The sequence below is a fragment of the Struthio camelus genome, chromosome W (genome assembly GCF_040807025.1).
Source record: "Struthio camelus isolate bStrCam1 chromosome W, bStrCam1.hap1, whole genome shotgun sequence".
NCBI lineage: Eukaryota > Metazoa > Chordata > Aves > Struthioniformes > Struthionidae > Struthio > Struthio camelus.
This window is the reverse complement of record NC_090981.1, coordinates 1,037,611-1,056,676: the sequence shown is the minus strand read 5'-3', so window position 1 is coordinate 1,056,676 and position 19,066 is coordinate 1,037,611. Positions and strand designations below refer to the sequence as shown.

The 19,066-nt window shown below is 43.6% G+C and overlaps 1 protein-coding gene across 8 annotated transcripts in view; it reads right to left on the bottom strand.

Annotated features, from left to right (window-relative positions):
* Nucleotides 1-19,066, bottom strand: part of LOC104145395 (phospholipid-transporting ATPase ABCA1-like) — a 108,250-nt gene that overhangs the window by 49,253 nt on the left and 39,931 nt on the right. For all 8 annotated transcript variants that reach the window (XR_011137349.1, XR_011137348.1, XR_011137350.1 and 5 more), the window contains exons 5-6: nt 3,631-3,752; nt 464-655 (exon numbers count right to left, since the gene is read on the bottom strand). Coding sequence is in view for 5 of the 8 variants with exons in the window: in XM_068925137.1 (XP_068781238.1) it covers nt 464-655; nt 3,631-3,752 (314 nt within the window). In the remaining 3 variants the exon portion in view is untranslated. The remainder of the gene's footprint in view (nt 1-463; nt 656-3,630; nt 3,753-19,066) is intronic.

Here is a 19,066-nt window from a genome sequence, read left to right as displayed (position 1 = left end):
TGCCAATGGCTATAAGTGTCTACATTCAATGAGCCTTACAGTAAGGGCAGATGGTGATGGTTCTAGCACTCAGCATGTTTCTGTAACATCTGGGGGCTCATTCCAGCTCAGATACATCTGACCAAAATGCAGGAACAATCAATAGTCCATTTGTTACTATGCAGCATGTTTTCCTCCTCTTGAGGAATCAAATTACAGGCTAGACACATTCACAGGTGATTCCTCATGTAATACATTGTAACAGACAGGGCAAGAGTGACAGGAGGAGGCAGAGTTGTTTGAACTTCAGGGATCAAGACCCTCTTTCATATTGACAATAAACAACTCCAAAAACAGAGGGATGAGTACTTGTGAGCACCCTGAGCTTTCCTAGAATTTGCATCAGAATCCTTAGATTGCAAACCCTAGAAAATGCCACAACTCTCAGTGAATAGCCTCTTGCAGATGTGATCTGTGGACTCACCTGGAGGGGCTTCATAGGGTCCAGGTTAGAATGGAAGGCCCATTCTGCTGCATGGAGTTTTTCCTTTGGTACAGTGCAAATGAAGGCTTCATGGTCCATAGCCACTGACTGGTTTTGGATTGTAAAAAATTCAGAGAGCACTGAGGCATTACAGAGATCTTGCACTTGCATTTGGTAGCCAGACACAATGACCTGAAAAGGTGGGGAAAGCATACAAGCCTTCATCAGTAAAACATTCATAACACAAAGTTGGTATCACCTAGACAGAACTAACCATTCATAACATTTCAAGATAGAGGGAAGAGGGTATTTGTCCTCTGCGGATTGCATGGTCCTGACACGTGCTTAACTTTGAATCCCAAGAAAAACATGTTTCCCTGCCAAGTTCCACAGGAAAAAGTCCTGGGAGAGGCAGGTCCCTCTCCACTTCTCCACATACATGCCCAGAGCATCAGTAATCCTGCCCTCTACAGCAGCCATTTCCTCAAACCAAGGGTACATGTATTGCCCAATCTCTAGTCTTCTAGGAACTGAGCCACAGAGACAAAGTAACACTTGTGATCACACTCAAGTCTGGCAAATATATGCAAAGGGCAAAAGATCTATGGCCCAGACTCCTGAGATAGATTATCTACCAGCCACATTTTCTATGCTATTCTGAATTAATATCTTCTCCCTTAGCTCTGAGGTATCTCTTGTAAGAGCTGAGAGAACCATTTTGCAGTGTTTTGGAGTAAATACTGTACCAGTGAAATAGCGAATCACCTTACTGATTGCAACAGAGAACAGATCAGATCCTGGAGTCTTCTTCCACAGGCATATTTTACTTGAGGTGATGGTTTGTTTGTGGATAAGATTTACTCATCCACAAATAACCACCTTAGTTGTGAAAGAAACGCCTGAAATCCCTTTGAATGATCACAAGTGTCTGGGTCTGCTGTAGACCTGATAGCCAAGTTTCTTTAATAGGTCAGTAGAAGATTTGTGTCTGCTGGACAGGGCATAGCAAACAGGTACACACTTCATAAAGGTGATAAACACAGGTAACCTCCAGGATTCTGTTGGGAGGGATTTTTTTGTTTGCCTTTGACTAGACAGAGGCAGAGAGACCAATTTTAATATAAATACACAGTGAACAACAGCTTTATGCTTCATTTCTGCTTTCTGCTTTTTTTTTAACAGCCAACATGTATTGCCCAACCTCTAGCAACAACTGATTTATTTACACCCCACAAGAGTTAAATGCATCCTATATCATGCTAATTACATCAAAGAGTATTTTCTCAGTTTTCAAAACCAAAAGGGCATGAACTATCCAGAGGAAAAAAATCCACCATACTCAGAAAAGATATAGATGGAATTGATATGCAAAGTTAGAGATTTTATAGTGCAACGTTCTGCAAACCTTTAACTTTAGCCTGCATCCATTCTCCAAGAACAGGATGCCTCCATGCTGCACCCATGACTGAATAAATTGAATGGTTCTTGTATCAAAAAGACTGGCCTTTTAGAAAAGTCCTTGCCAACAGGGATACTACCACCATCATAGCAGTGCTGAAATAGGATGTTTTTGTGGCTAGAGGCACTGGAATGGCACTCAGGGGATCTGGGTCCAGTGTAACACAGCTTCGCTACATCAACATATAGAAAATCAATGTCTCTCCGTGCCTCAGGTCCTCACCCAGAAAATGAGAATAAAAAATCCTTCCATCCTCTTCTGTGTCTGTTGTCTTCACTCAGATTTTAAGCTCTTTGAGAGAGAAGTCACCTCTTTCCAGAGGCAGCAGGCCCAGAACACATGACCCTGAAACAAAGGCCCTGCTCCCTCACCAAAGCTAAAACACTCAGTCACACCAAGTCAATTCTCCATAACAAGTTTCAGATTAATTAAACTGTGGCATCTTCAATAGGAGAAAACATTATAAATGACAGAACAACTCCCCTAAGGAGTTAAGCTTTTAAGGAATTTAAAGCAGTTTTTGTGAAAGCAGACACAAGTCACTATTTTATACTTGCTGGTCACACCATTCTTTCCTGGGACTAGCCCTGCTATATGAAAGCAGAGAGATTTGTTCCAGGCAGTGTACAGCTGAGTGTGATTATTTTTTCCTTATTGTCACTCAGAATCAGTCATTTTTAAGAGCTGCAACCCTAGCCCAAGACCTCATTATGCCTGTGTTGCACAAAAACAGCGCAGAGGCACAGCCTGTCCCTACAGTCAGAGTCATGTTGTAGCTGTCTGGCTGTGTCTGTCTGGCAGGACTACTACAGCATCTAAGGCTTGACTGGATATCCACTTGCCCGCTGCTATTCTGTGCTCCTTTTGAAATATCACACCCTCCTGAGCACATCTGCCACTGTCAGAGAAACATGAGGTAGAATCTCCCTGCCCCAGGAAGCAATTTGTCCAACAGGACAGGAACTTGGCCATTTTATGTATTTGTATTATACGTGGTACATTAGGATACATGACTGCTTCACAGATTGGGGCGCTATCACAATATTAGCATTCAGCTAATAACAATCCCATCTCCTTGGCAATCTATTTTTATGAGCATAGTTATGGTAGCACTTAAGAGTTTCAGCTGCAATCAGAACACTATTGTACTGCATAAAGCATAAGCTTACTATCTGTCTTGAAGAGCTAGCTATAAAAAGAAAAGCATGCTTTGCTCCCCTGCCTGGGAATCTAAGGCACAGTGTCACATGGTTTGCCCAAGGTCACACAGTCAGTTTGCCATAGAGTCAGGACAGAAACCCTGCTCTTCAGTCCACACTGAGCGACTTAACCACAAAACGATTTTTCCTTTTAATTGAAGTAAAACAATCCAAACAGCACTGGCAGACTAATTAGTGTTTTACTTTTTTTGGGGGGGGAGGATGACACACAAACAACAGGATGAGAAAAATTCTATTTAGCCTGTGGGGTAGTAGGTTAATTTTTTAAACACAAATCAAATCATTTATATGTGGATCTCAGAGTCCTTTTACAGCTTACAGCCAAGTAAGATGGTAAATTTGAGGGCAGGGGGAGGAGAGAAGCTGGGATTATGTTTTACTTTGTTTGTATGACACCTAGTACAGAGGTCCTGCACTGTGGATCCTGGCACTGTGGTAAAACAAACAATAAACTAACTATTATATTAATGATTGAAAGTGCTTTTTACCTGTTGGAGGTTGACCTCAGTGTTCAGTAGCTTGTCTACTGCAAATGGTGGCATAGACACATTATGATGGAGGAAGTCTGAGAATGTCTCATTGTCAACCAGGAAATCCTGAAGTTTCAAGTCTGAAAGGTGACAAAATAAGTAACATTTTGGTTAGAGTAAAGCCAAGAGGAAACTAAGGTGAGAGTTCTGAACAGAAAAGGCAAAAGCTGATGAATGGAGGAGAGGAAAATTACACAAACCAGAGCACAATGGGAGAAGAGGAGCTGCTGACAACATGCTCTGAAACATGGCAGCTTTCAGAGATTGTGGTGAAACTGATGTTTTAACCTCAAAAAACCAAAATCTTTAAAAGCAGCTTCCCTCTAACATCTTTACTTAAGCTCAATTTGCACACACAGTCTGCTTTCAGACACAAAAGAGGCAAGGTAGAACAAGCAGGTCCTCTACTCTGGGATGAGACCTACTCTAGCATTACCCTTGCACACAGATCAGGCTTTGCTTAATTCCTGTGTTAGTGTAAGCAGTACTGAAATGGTGCAAGGACCACAATGATCTAACAAGACTGTGTGTTTAGTTATGCTAAATAATAACTACTAGTACTCTATCACAAAAATATTTCAAAATCTGACATGTGCAGACACACAGATATCAGATCATACAGAATCACAGGCAGATCTAGGAAGAAATCTTACCAACTCTGGCAAAAAATACATTTTTGCAAATGCCATGTTATTTCATTTTCTCTCCTTAAAGCTTCACCTTCTGGAGTCATGGGTATATGTCAGAGCCCTGGGCACACCCCTCCATCCTCCTAAGGGTTTGGCTGCCTGTGCTCAAGGCCAGCTCTGATATGGCACAGCCGCGTAACCTGCGATCAGACTGCTGGGAAAGAGCTGTGTGCAAAAATGCTGAGAGGAGCCTTGGTGGGGGCCTCCACCCTTTGCTTGGGAGCTGCATTTAAGCTCAGGCCCTTGGTCCTTGCCTGAGCTACACTGTAGGTATGCTGTACCCGGCCTTGTGCCTCACTGATCCTGCCCTTGCCTTGCTGACTTGACTTCCTTACTTGACCTTGGACCTGTCTCATCACTACGGACTTATCTGGCCATCACTGGACTATTGGCTGAACCTGGCTGCTGTCACCAAACCTGCTCTGCTCTTCTTGTTTGGGTACTGTGGGACTGCACCCTGTCTGTGAGGCCACTGCCCCTGCTTGCCTTGCTGTTACCCTCAGCTCCCAGCTCACCTGCCCTTATGGGGCAGCCACTCTTGCTGCTCCCAGACAGTATCTCATCTCTCAACTTTCAAACAAATTTTTCTCTCTCATAGCAGAGGGGAATGCCTGGAAGTTTTAATCTATGCACAGATCTAAAGTTCAGAAACTTCAGAGAGTTAAAAAGCTGACCCTCAACACTGTTTCTGTTTTTAAAACTGATTTTTGAGGGACTGATTGTCTTTTTTTTTTTAATGCTTAGTAAGTAATGATCAGGAAAGCAGCTATGTCAGGAGGAGCTGAGAGAATACGGTCCACATGATTTACCAGGGTGAAGATTCCTAGGCATAAGCCAAGTCAACAAGCTTCATAACATGCTGTTTTTCCTATTAAAGGAAGAGTGGATTTGATAGCTGATGGCAAATGGTGGAAAATCACCCCCACATCCAGAGTCATAAACAGAGACTAATGCAAGGGAGTCTGAAGAATTTATATCCTCCTCCTTCTTCAGGGAACAGCATCTGCTGTTACCCAGGATGCTTTTTTCCACCATTTTTGTTTCAATTACCTTGGCTGATCACATACACACACACTCCCAACTCTCAGCACAGCTGAGAAAGGACTAAAGCAAGCCTCCCCTGGTTGGGAGCAAGGAGCCTTGCCCTCTTTATGTCACTTCTATGCCATTCAACCTGGACTTGCCAAGGCAGTAGTGTGCTAGTAGAATTAGGAGAGAGGACAGGCAGTGGGGAAAGGAAGCAATACTCTCTGTTCTTCTTGCAGCATGAAGCACACTGGGGTTACTGATGGTCATTGCTCTCTAGCCTACATATCTAGTTATAGATTCCCTGGTCACCTTTTTGTTCTACAGGAAAAGTAATCACTCCCCTCTACTGAGGTAAGACAGGTTACTTCAGGAAGAAAGTCTCTCCTTCACTCTCTTCTCTCCCCAGCAGGACCACTCAATATACTAGTTTTGATCACAACGGAAAAAAAAAACATAACTGCATATTGCCAATGAAATCAACCAAGATTCCCTCCCCCCAGCCCAGATGTGGAATAAGAAGAGTCAGCTCTTCCAGTGATATAAATCAGCCTTTTAACCTATGCTCAGAAGAAAGCACCCTGCTTCACAGCAACTGAAGAAAAAATCCCCCCCTCCAATTCCTTGGCTATTTCCCAAATGCACTGAACTCCCTAAATATTTTGCAGCTTGCTTAAGTGGGATCAACAGTTCTGAAACTCAGATGGACAAAGGCAGCTGGCTAAAGGCATACTGGCATGCAAAAATCAGATGTTTGCAAGCTTTTTCATTTAACTCGTCTCTATTTAGAGTCTATTTTTCAAGTTCCTCCTAAAACCTTTATTAAAAAAAAAATAACTGAGCAATAATTCTCCTACTTTTCTTGTGTTTCCTCATATGTGGACTTTTGCTCTCACCTCAATGTGAAAACAGGATCTTTCTTGGTTGGGAACATATTCTATAGGTAATTGCAGGAAAGCAACTTCAACTACATTTGGATTCTTGACAGCCTGTCTGTAACCACATAATCATGATGGGAAGTGACAAGGAATCTCCTTTCTTGCAAGACTATAAATCAACCAGTGCAGTGTAAGCAATGTTTCTCCCTCCCCCCTTTTATGATGTCCAGTATTTTCAGATTTTCTCAGCAAGAGAATTTTCTGAAAATCAAAACTGTCAGCCAACAGAACTTTTACATACTTCTGAAGGAGTTTTCGTTATGATTTGGGACAAAACTTTGTAAGAGAATGCTTAGCTTCCAATTGGCTTGACATGATTCTGTGCTCCCTGACACATCATCCTTGTCTGCCTGAGACCACACCAAAAAATGTCTGTGAGAGCAAGGGATTGAATCGTAATGTCACGGTCCCACTGCACTACCCTAATAAAAAAGCTAGACTTTCCTACTGTGCATTTTCTCCCTTCAGCTGGTCCTGCTTCTAGCATTTGTGGCTCAGTGTCTCTGAGTTGAAAATTCTATACACAAGGCCCCTAAATCATAGAGGACTACATAATGACTTGCACATGAAACCACAGAAAGGCACTGAACACTGCAATCAATCTAAATTCCTGCCCTGAATAGTTTAAAAAAGATGAGAGCTAATAAAGGTTTCCTCTTGAAAACAGCCATTCTTCTCTCCAAGGTTATTTGTCCACTAGGGCCTAAGGAAACACAAGATCATTGGTTAAAATTACTGCTACAGAAATTTAAAAAAAAAAAAAAAGGTCTTCTGAAGGCTTAGACCAAACTTACCTAATAATGCAAACATTTGGAGTAGCATTTTGGAACTAGAGTTCAACCATTAAAATATTTTCTTACTATAAAAGCTCAGACACTAATTTACTTAAATGTGAGGTAAAATATGTCAGCTCAAACTTGAGAAATAAATCAAGAGCATATGGTCGGTTATTGCAATTCAACTAACACAGGGTAACTCCAGCTGCAGTATTCTGATTGTGTGTTTGAGCCCAGAGAGAAATTCCTCAGTATACACTTTCAATGACATAGAAGGGCAGCCCCTCCTCCCTTCTGCCCTTGACTTCTAACAGGAAAAAACCCAAAAAACAGGAGTACCCCAGTCCTGCAGGCTCCCCTCATCACCAGCAAAGCAGAGTATGGCCTCCTGGTTGAAATGTCAGGTTTTAGAAGCCAAGATGAACCCTAAGCACAAACATAGATATGAACTCGAAGCCAGACACAACACTCAAAGATAATAAAATCTGACATGAACAGATTTGCAGAGATTCAGTGGTTAGACATATGTCTACAGTTATTTTCTCAGATAACAGAAGAAATAATGAGGCTCCTTATAGTAGAGTATTTTTGCAGTTGCACCCCTGAGCCCCAAAAGAAACAATAACAGAATGGCAGAGAATTTAAACGTGCTTAGCTTACATACTATGTAAATAATCCTTATGATAACAGCAGAATCAGTGGGGCTGCCTTTGTTCTGCCTAGGCCCAAGTACTGTACAGCTGCAAAGCAGTAGACAGTTCCTACCCATATGAAACAGACAGGAAAGTCCTATGCCCATAGGACTGGGGAACTGGGGCAGAGGGAAGTTTAGGAACCTCCCTACAGTCACATAAGGAAATCTGTAGCAGAATCAAGAGCTCCCAGAGCTGACAGTCTTGTGCCTTCATCATAATACCATCCTTCCTCTCTGAAATCACATGTTCAGGATTAAACAATTGTATGTGGAAACATTTCACAAATATTTGTTATGGAAATAGTTCGACCCTAGGTTTCCGAGGAGCAGAGTCTCACATACGTCTAGCAGTAAAATTAATTATTTATTTAAATGACGGTACAGCAAAGTAACAGCTCGAGCTGGGTGCCTCCGGGGAGGCACCCTGAACAAAGAAATTTTGGGGTAATTATACTCTTTGCAGTCAAATTCCCCCACCTGCTAGTGACAGTCTCTTCCAATCTTCTTTACTCAGTCGGTGGTCTCTTTCCTTTTGATTGGTTCACATCTACATCCCTGGACGGTTGCTATGGTCCTGCTTCACAGTGCCTTATCTTATCCCAAGGTTAACTGTTACCTCTGGCTGTTGTGTGCTGTATCTTTGAGAGCTGGTTCTAGCTGGGTTTGCAGTCGCATCCTCAGCAATGTCTCTCGAGATCATTTACAATTCAGTCCTGCGGCCTGCAGGCTTCATCTACTTTAGGCACTAGTGCTAAGCTGGGCTAGAGCTGAATTAGCTCCCTTTTCTAACATATTGATTTCATAAAGAACACTGGACTTCCTTCCCACCCAGTTCAAATCCATATTTAGGACTGAATTCTGGGCATGGAATGCAGAAATTCAGGATTTTCAGATTTCACAGAATTCAGACTGACTCCTTTGGGACTGACAAATCATCTGGTCAAGAATTACAATTTCCTAGCAGCTAAATCTCTTCCAGCACTTTTGTCCCCGAGTATAGTTATGCTGATCATTTATGGCTTGTGAATCAATTTGTTGTGATGATAATAGAAAAATCTATTCAAGGGACCCAAGAGAATTAGCAATGAAAAATAGAACCTTTACAATTGCTATATTATGAGTTAAACTGCAGTGCAGACTGATAAATATTCATTATAAATAACAACAAGCCACTGCTATGTGAGGCTATGAGAAGTAGCGTGAATAAAATTTGGCCTCCTTCCCATTCAGAACAGAAACATTGCTTGTTGGGTGAAGAAAATCTCTATAGTCTATACAGACTCCACAGTCATTCAGAGGTTTATGCCTGTGTTCTGGAAATACATCCCCAGTTCCTTTTATGAGCTCTAAATGTAGAGAAAATGCATGAAAGAGCAGAGAGAACCTATGCCCAGGAACCAGCTTTAATTTGCTGTTCTTACTGGTAGTGTGAACATCACTGGTCCCACAATAAGAAGTCACTATTTCCACCAATAGTGAGAAACTCCATAGAAAGATGAGACAAAAATACCCTTGGAGACAGGATACAGAATAGGACTGTTCTCTTGATAGGAGTGTCTCCATTCTCTTTTACTTTACTTGGAGGGCTCACACCTTCCTTCAGAAATTTAACAATGCAGTTTTTGAAAAATGATACAACAGTGTAGAAATAACAAAACCCTGTGGAAAGTGTGGCTAGGATTTTCATACCCTGGACGCTGCCTTCTAAAAATAAACAGCATACAAGGTGTATTTCAACATATGTCTCAATTCACCATAAATCAAGTTCATCAGGGCTGACTTCAATTTGTGGGGTTTATAGAGCTTTAACCCGTAAGGTTTGTGCCTGTAATCTACAATTAGCTATTTTTTCAATCAGTTTAAAACTAACTAGGTTCACTGAAGACAATGTAACTGGCAGATCTGCTGTTTACTTCACATGCCCTAAGTCTCCACAGGAAAATGGGTGAAGAAAGGGAAAGAAGGGGCTTCATGCTATAAGTTAATTTAGAAGCTATCAGGGAAGCAGGGCAGTGCATCTAGTCTACATGTGTGACTCTTCAGGGACTTCAGACTCTACTGATGGAACATTCAAGGCAGAAAATTATGTTATTTTATGTACAGCCACTACTGTTAGTGGATTTACTAGCCTTTGGCTAAGCTTGCATTCCTCACAGCCCAGCAAACAAGGGAACAGAGAAGCTGGAGTAAAGTTATAACCTTTTATTTCTAATCCCAGAGCCTGCTAATATGAAAATGACTGGGTTGCCTTAAGAGGATCATTAAGGCATCACTAAAAGATGAAGCAGTAAGACAAGGGGTTATAAGAAGCTTTAGCCTCATTCCTTAGAGCCAGCATGTTTCTGTAAGTGCCTGAAAGAGATATCAGAGAGAGGCAAGTGGGTTCCCAGCACAAAGGCATCTGTCTCTATCAGCTAACAGAAGGAATAATACAAGGAAGAGAGTGGCACATGAGCAACTAACACATTTTCCTCTCCCTACAATGCGACTGAGAAAGGGCTACAAGGCACAAAGATACATATTCAGTAGGTTCAGACTCATGGGACAGACCTAGCTCCCTATTCAGGCAAAACTACACTTCTACAGAAATGGAGGTAGGTGTGGGGCAGTGCTTTTAAGCAAGGGCAATATTTCACATATACCCATATTAACTCGATTGTACACCTGGCTGTCAAGCGCTTTACAACACAGCTCCATGACATATGGGAAAGGTCAGAGGACAAGGTCACAAGGATCCCCTGTCACAGAGGAGAAAAGCTGTAGCCTACAGACTCTGCTTCACCCAATGGAATGCTTGTTCACCAGTCATACTCCCAGAGGCCAGATCTTTTGATCAACACAGCTGCATGAATGAGCCATCAGAGGTCCAAGAGCTGGTCTCAACTCCAGTGGTTGAAAGCATTTACAGGCAGTGGCTGTGACCACTAAGAGGACTCTGTCAATAATTCTGTCCTAATGATTAGCAAACGTTCACACAAAAGACCAAAACAGCCAAATGCTGTCACAGAATGAACCCTTACACTGAAACTCCATATTAATGTTACAAATGCAGAAATATATGGGAGGACTTTTCACAGCTTCCCCCCCCCCCAAAAATACACAGCAAATGCACACTTATAAGCCAGGTTTATGCTCCTCTGATTTTCATACCCAAGGCCCATCATTGTGATTTACAGACAAAAAAATTTGAAGCTATTTTCCATCATTCCTTTTAAAAAAGCAGACATCAGCTTTCAAACAAATAATGGCAATGGAACTGAGGACTGAAGGACTCTAATCAGTTTTGGCTCAGCCTGAGGAAACAGCAATTTCCTAATGCTGGAGTCTGTATTAGTGTCATGCCCTACTTAGCTAGTAGCCCAGATAGCCTAGATTGGTAAATTTGCAAATTTTCATCTCCCCTCATTTATATTCCCTCAATTAACTTTTGGCAACACATCCAGAAAGCATGACAGAGTGACACACATACATATATTTTAAATGACTGCTGTGCTTTAATTTTTCTAAAAGGTGTTCTTCCACCTGTGTGGCAAGAATAGCTCTCAGAGCTCACTCTGTATCCCTGCTGATACTGATGGAAACTAAACTCACCCTCAGAGCATGTTACACAGCATTACCCTGATTCACTGACAAGAAATCAAACAGCTCAGCAGGCCTATTGTGCAGGATCCACTAGTGTAAAAGCACCAGACTAATTTGTTCACAGTCAACATGCTGTCCCCTTTGCAGCTATATTTTGATTCTCTTTCATGGTAGATTATAGGTCTGTCTGCTCTCTAGCCATAGGATATATAACAGTATTGTCTGTGGAGCTGTTTAGATGAGACCCAAGTCACCCATAACCTTCACCAACTTGCCACATCTAAGTTCTCTGGACATGTGAGTAGGGAGGAGGCAGTATCCCAATTTCTCTGCTTCTGTGTCCGCAACAGCTGGGATTTCTCCTGAGAAGAAAGGGAAGTGTTGTGACAAGCCTTCCCTTTCTCTCTCATCACTGTGGAAAGCTCACATCTCATCGTTCTGGGAATTGTAAGAGGTAACTCTGGGGTACTTTATGATGCTAAGATAGCCACAACAGACAGGTGCATCAGAGTCCTTCCTCACCTGTATGACCAGCTTTTTGAACACTGACAGTAATGTTAGTTGTTGGACTACTCAGATGCCACACAAATTTATCTTCTCCTCATTTACACTGTCAAAAACTGTGACCAGCACAGAAGAATTCAGGAGAACGTGAAGAGAAGGTACCTGTCAGCATTTTTTAAAGTGCTTGAGTAAATTGCTATTTAGGAACAGAATGGGAGAAGGGGAGGCACAGAGTCCTTTGTTGTTAGGGTCTCAGTGACAGACTATGTTTCCAACTTACATCTTGGCACATCAAGGGTTTTGATTATGCTACTCAGCCCTGCTGCCACAAGATGCTTGCAAGGGGTCAGCTACAGTAAGAACATGGAGGACTGCAAGAAGCAAACTTCTCAGAAGTTTCGTAGGTAAGAAATGTCTGACATTTTGCTGTGCAAGCCTTGCCAGAAATCAGTCGACCATCCTTGTATTTTACTGTCATAACAATGCACTGAGGAGACAAATGAGAGTCGAAAGCCCGTATGCTCCAGCATCAAAAGACTGTGTTTATCTCTGGCACAGATAGGTGTCTTTAAACTTAGCTATGTGGTAAAACAGCTGCAGCTTTTAGGAAAGGAAGAGCAGAAAGTACAGTGATAAAATGAACAGCTTCTAAAGAGGTGGAAGCCATGGAAGGAGGGGTTTTTCAGCCTACTGAACTCACTTTCCAGGAACTCCCAAAATATTGTTCCTTCAAACATTGTCAGCACACAGTGTTGCTTTGCTTGCCATGACACAAAGGTAAGAACTGGACAGAAATACTGGCACACAGCAGTGTGGACTGCAACTTAGGCTTGCGGAAACTGGGATCACCTCCCTTCCTCTCTAAGTCAACATTCTTGCCAGAGGGGCAAAGCTGCTGCTTTAAAAATAGCAGCTGGGGCATGCATACCTGTGAACAGCACAATCATTCGGGCAGAAAGCACAGCTAATGCCTTGGGACAGTGCACATGAGAGCCCGATCCTCAGATAGCCTTAACTGTGGATGGTTTGTTGCCTTCAAGGGAGCAGTGCCAGTTTACGCCAGCTGACGTACCAGCTCCAACCTGCATAGAAAGTTAGCAACAAAAGCAGGGCTCAACTTTCTATTCAGGTAGTACCCTAAGTCCCATATGCCATCAGGGCCTTCCTGTCTAACACACACTAACAGGAAGCCTCTGCCCCAAAAGGCAGACAAAGACACAAGACAGAGAAGTGAAAACCACACAGTAGTCATTAACAGTTACACAAACAGAAGCACAGCCCGCAGAGCTTCAGTCTACGAAGGGACCCACCTGACTACCATTCAGGTCTTGTATAACATTACATAAAAGATGTAAAAGACCCATAAAAGGGTCACCCATAAAAGACCCATAAAAGGGTCACCTAGAGCATATTGCCCAGGATCACATCCAGACGGGTTTTGAATATCTCCAGGGAAGGAGACTCCACTACCTCTCTGGGCAACCTGTTCCAATGCTCTGTCACCCTCACAGTGAAGAAGTTTTTCCTCAGGTTTAGGTGGAACTTCCTGTGGTTCAGTTTCTGCCCATTGCCTCTTGTCCTGTCACTGGGCACCACGGAGAAGAGACTGGCCTCATCCTCTCGACACCCTCCCTTCAGATACCTGTATACATTGATGAGATCGCCTCTCAGTCTTCTCTTCTCCAGGCTGAACAGGCCCAGCTCTTGCAGTCTTTCTTCATAGGAGAGGTGCTCCAGTCCCCTCATCATCTTGGTAGCCCTCTGCTAGACTCTCTCCAGTAGTGCCATGTCTCTCTTGTACTGGGGAGCCCAGCACTGGACACAGGACTCCAGGTGAGGCCTCCCCAGGGCTGAGTAGAGGGGCAGGATCACCTCCCTCGACCTGCTGGCAACACTCTGCCTAATGCACCCCAGGATACCCTTGGCCTTCTTGGCCACCAGGGCACGCTGCTGGCTCATGCTTAACTTGTTGTCCACCAGCACTCCCAGGTCCTTCTCTGCAGAGCTGCTTTCCAGCAGGTCAACCCCCAGCCTGTACTGGTGCATGGGATTATTCCTGCCTAGGTGCAGGACCCTGCACTTGCCTTTGTGGAACTTCAGGAGGTTCCTCTCTGCCCAGCTCTCCAGCCTGTCCAGGTCCCTCTGAATGGCAGCACAGTCTTCTGGTGTGTCAGCCACTCCTCCCAGGTTAGTATCATCAGCAAACTTGCTGAGGGTGCACTCTGTCCCTTCCTCCAGGTCACTGATGAGCACATTGAACAAGACTGGACCCAGCACTGACCCCTGGGGGACACCGCTAGCTACAGGCCTCCACCTAGACTCCGCACCACTGACCACAACCCTCTGAGCTCGGCCATCCAGCCGTTCTCAATCCACCACACCGTCCACTCATCCAGCCCACGTTTCCTGAACTTGCCTAGGAGGATGTGATGGGAGACAGTGTCAAAAGCCTTGCTGAAGTCCAGGGAGACAACATCCACTGCTCTCCCCTCATCTACCCAGCCAGTCATTCCGTCATAGAAGGCTATCAGAGTGGTCAAGCATGATTTCCCTTTGGTGAATCCATGCTGACTACTCCTGATCACCTTCTTGTCCTCCATATGCTTAGAGATGACCTCCATGAAGACTGGCGTGACATTGGCTTTCTTCCAGTCCTCTGGCACCTCTCCTGATCTCCAGGACCTTTCAAAGATGATGGAGAGTGGCCTAGCGATAACATCCGCCAGCTCCCTCAGCACTCGTGGGTGCATCCCATCAGGGCCCATGGATTTATGGATGTCAAGTTTGGACCAAAGATCTCTAACCTGATCCTCCTCAACCAAGGGAGAGTCTTCCTTTCTCCAGACTTCCTCTCTTGTCTCCAAGGTCTGGAATTCCTGAGGGCTGGCCTTAGCAGTGAAGACTGAAGCAAAGGCAGCATTCAATAACTCTGCCTTCTCTATATCCTTTGTTACCAGGGCACCCGCCCCATTCAGCAGCAGGCCCATGTTTTCCCTAGTCTTCCTTTTGCTATTGATGTATTTGAAGAACCCCTTCTTGTTGTCCTTCACATCCCTTGCCAGATTTAATTCCAAATGGGCCTTGGCCTTCCTTGTCTCATCCTCTGTTTGTATTCTAGATGTGGTCTAATGAGTCCTGAGAAGAGGGAAAGAATCACTTCCCTAGATCTACTAGCTATACTCCTGTCAATCCAGCCCAGGATGCTGTTGGTCTTCCTTGCTGCCAGAGCACACTGCTGGCTCATGTTCAGCTTGCTGGCTACCAAAACTCCTAGGGCCTTTTCAGCAGAGCTGCTCCCCAGCCAGGCAGTCCCCAACTTGTATTGTTTCGAGGGGGGGGGCCATTCCTTCCCAGGTGCAAGACTTGGCATTTGTCCTTGTTGCATTTCATAAGGTTCCTGTTGGCCCATTCCTCCAGCCTGTCTAGGTCCCTGTAAATGGCAGCCCTGCCCTTGAGCATATCAACTGGCCCTTCCAATTTGGTGTCATCTGCAAACTTAATGAGAGTGCACTCCATTGTCTCCTCAAGTTCACTGATAAACAGGACAGCTCCCAGATTAGACCGCTGCAATACTCCACTTGTCACAGGAATTCAGGTAGACTACAACCCATTAACCACGACCCTCTGAGCCCAATCATCCAACAGACTTTTTATCCATCTAGCTGTCTATCCATCCAGACCATAATGTCCTAGCTTGGCTACAAGAATATTGTGGGAGACAGTGTTGAAAGTCTTCCTTAGTCAAAGTAGACAACATCCACTGCTCTCCCTTCATCCACAAATCCAGTCTTTTTAACATAGAAGGCAATCAGGTTGGTCAGGCATGATTTATCCTTGGCAAATCCATGCTGACTATTCCCAGTCACTATCACTTCCTTCATGTGCCCAGAAATGGCTTCCAAAAGGACTTGCTCCATGATTTTCCCAGGGATCAAAGTGAATCTTGCCAGTCCGTAGTTCCCTAAGGTCGACCTTTTTTCCTGTTTTTGAAGATGGTTGCAACATTTGCCTTTCTCCAGTTGTCAGGGACTTCTCCTGATCTCCATGACCTTTCAAAGATGATAGAGAGCAGCCTTACGAGGACATCAGCCATTTTTTTCAGCACCCTTGGGTGCAGCTCAGCTAGTCCCTTGGACTTGTATGGGTTGAGTTCTCTCAAGTAATCCCCAATTCGACCCTCATCCACTGCTGGCTGCTCTTCTCCTCCTTGAATCCTGCCTCTAAGCACAGAGGCCTGGGAGACCTTGTTGGTGAAGCTCAAGGCAAAGAAGGCATTGAGTACCTCAGCCATATCTGTGTCCGCTGTCACTAAATCACCTGCCCTGTTCAGCAACAGTCCCACATTTTCCTTGTTCAGCCTTTTACTATTAATGTAGTGGTAGAAGCTGCTCTTGTTGCCCTTGACTTCTGTTGCAAGTCTCAACTCCACTTGAGCTTTGGCTTTCCTGACACCATCCCTACATGTCCAGGCAGTGCTTCTAAATTTCTCCTCTGTAGTCTGTCCCTTTATACCACCTTCTGTATACTGCCTTTTTGCATTGGAGTTCAGTCATCAGTTCCTTGCTTAGCCAAGCCAGTCTGCTGATGCATCTACTCATTTTCCTGAGTATCAGGATGGACCATTTTTGTGCTTGGAGGCAGTTTTCTTTAAAGGCCTGTCAGCTCTCCTGAGTTCCTTTGACGTTCAGAGTTGCTTCCCATGGGATCCCACCTATCAGTTCCCTGAAAAAGCCAAAGTCTGCTCTCCTAAAGTCCAGGGTCTGTACTCTACTACTTGCCTTCCTACCTCCCCTCAGGGAGTGCTGATCAGCCCACTGGCTACTTACTGCTAGAAGAAAGGGCTGGGTTCTGCCTGCCTTTTCTGTTGGGGAGTACTACCTTGTGTATCTGTCTCTTTGTGCAGTCTCTACTTTTTACATTTGAAGGAACATAAGCAACTTTCAGGCATAGTTGAAAGTAGACAGTGTCAGATGGGGACTGCCAGAAAAGCAGAAGGATAGATGGTGCTATCGTATTAGCTGGATTTTATTAGGAAATCAGGCTTAAAATATGGGAAGTTTATCTAAGGCCTACACTTTCATGCACAGGTTTTCTTTCACACCATGCTGCAGAGCTGTAGGATGTCTCAAGCATCATAGAAATAGCTGGATTAAAATGTTCAGCATATGTTGACACCCCCCCCGCCCCCAAATCCCTCTATATAAGTCATGTTAAATAATTAGTTTTTCTTGTGAATCGTCTCATGGAAGTGAGAAAGCTGGATTGTACCATTTCTCCCCAGCACTTTAGGCAAAGCTTGAGTGGGGCTGGGGGGGAATATTTCCCTGCAAGGGAGAATAATCCTCCAGAAAGATTATGAGCTGGCAGTGCAGTCTGCTCACCTGACATTGGGCCACTTCCATGGATCATTGTAAAGATGCAGGAAAGTAGGGTTCTCCTTTCCTGTCCATCTCAAATGATCTGCATGGAAATAGGGAATTCAATGCAGTGGAAAGGCCAGTCTACAGGATTCTATGCTATACTGGGCAGAAAAATACAGCTTTCTTCTGCCATGACAGTCTATGGGTCATTTTTTTCTTTTTTTTCCAGACATGGAAGATTTGAAAAACGTTTGCTGAACATGTTTGAATTTATATTCATACTTACATTTTCAGTATTGCAATGATTCAGGAGAGAGGGATCTTAAAAAAAAATCTGACTCACTAAACATTGACTTATGAGACTGAGAATTCAAAGATGCTCTCGCTGTGTTTCTGTTCAATTTGGAATTAAAATGGGGAAAAACAGACCAAAAATATACCAGACACATCCTGAGTATCCTTGCCAAATATGGAATGAAATCCAGATAATAACAACAAGGAGAGTGAAAAATACTGGGCTATTTGCAATTGTTATGGATTCAAGTGCTAACAAATCAGAGAATCCACAGCTAAGATTGCCTGTCAACTACACTGGATGGAGAAACTACACTCCAGATCAGGATAGATTTTCTAAAATTTTGGAAATAATAGAGAACCAGTATAGAGACTTTAAAGTTCAAAGTTACACTGAGAAATTTTGTTAGATGTGAATGTGAATAGCTTGTGATGGCAAGATTGGATAACGCTCTCATTTACTATCCCCTCAAATGTCTCTCAAAGGCTCTGGAGGGCATATATGTTGTCTGGCTAAGATTTTATCTTAGCCCTTTCATTTTCCAAGACCCATACAGGGGGTACAACGTTGTTATGCTCAGTGTAATTTTTGAACATTTGAAAAAGTGTCTGTAGGTGCACTCAGAAAACCAAAGATTGAAAATTGCTGAAATCCAGGGACATTCCAGTGACTTGTGCTCCTAAGACATTTAGGCCTTTTAAAACATTTTGCTCTTATGAATAGCAAGGTAAACAAGGATGGGTTAACTGCTTGTGCCATTATCTATTGAAATTAGGTTGTTTTCTGAATGAAGAAATTGATTTAAAATGTGAACATGTGATGCAGCCCTCTTTAGACAATATTTATTGAATCCAAATAAGTAGTTCCAAAAACAGCAGAACTCATGAATCCTGGTTTCCTTTGGACATGTCTTGTGGTTGCTTGATTTTTTTTTTTTTTAACTGTTATACCAAAGCTGCTATGTGACCTCACTCCTCATTAGACACCAGGAAATTGACTGTAGAGTGGGTTCCTCTGGTCAGTAAAGTATGGTTCTGACTGGAGCTTTCCAATGGTTGGGGAACTGATAGCATCTCTGTCCCATATGGGGCCTTTGCTGTCTATCAATTTAGTGCCTGCTGCAGCCTTTCCCCTAGTGAGCGTGCTAATAGGGTCACTCTTCCACCCATAAACCTGTTTTCATTAAACTTGAAGGAATTCAGTATCTTTGTGATCTCTAGCTCTGTGTCAAATTTGGTTGTAATCAGCCTACAGCTTCAGAAGTTATTTAGGAGAACACACACCCACACACATCCCCTGCAGCGTGTGACTGCTGAAACTTTGTTTCCCATAGGACACCAGGATAGACAGATCAACAGATGGGCAGACAGGGTTTTCTACTCTCAAGTGACATGTTTTGCATTTGGGCACATTTCCAACACCAACCCAGGATTTCAGTGTCTTCCCAGGGGCTCCACATTCATGCCATGATCTGTCCTGGAAAACTCAGCAGCATGCTTCCTCACCACTTTGCTCACTTGCCTGTCTGCA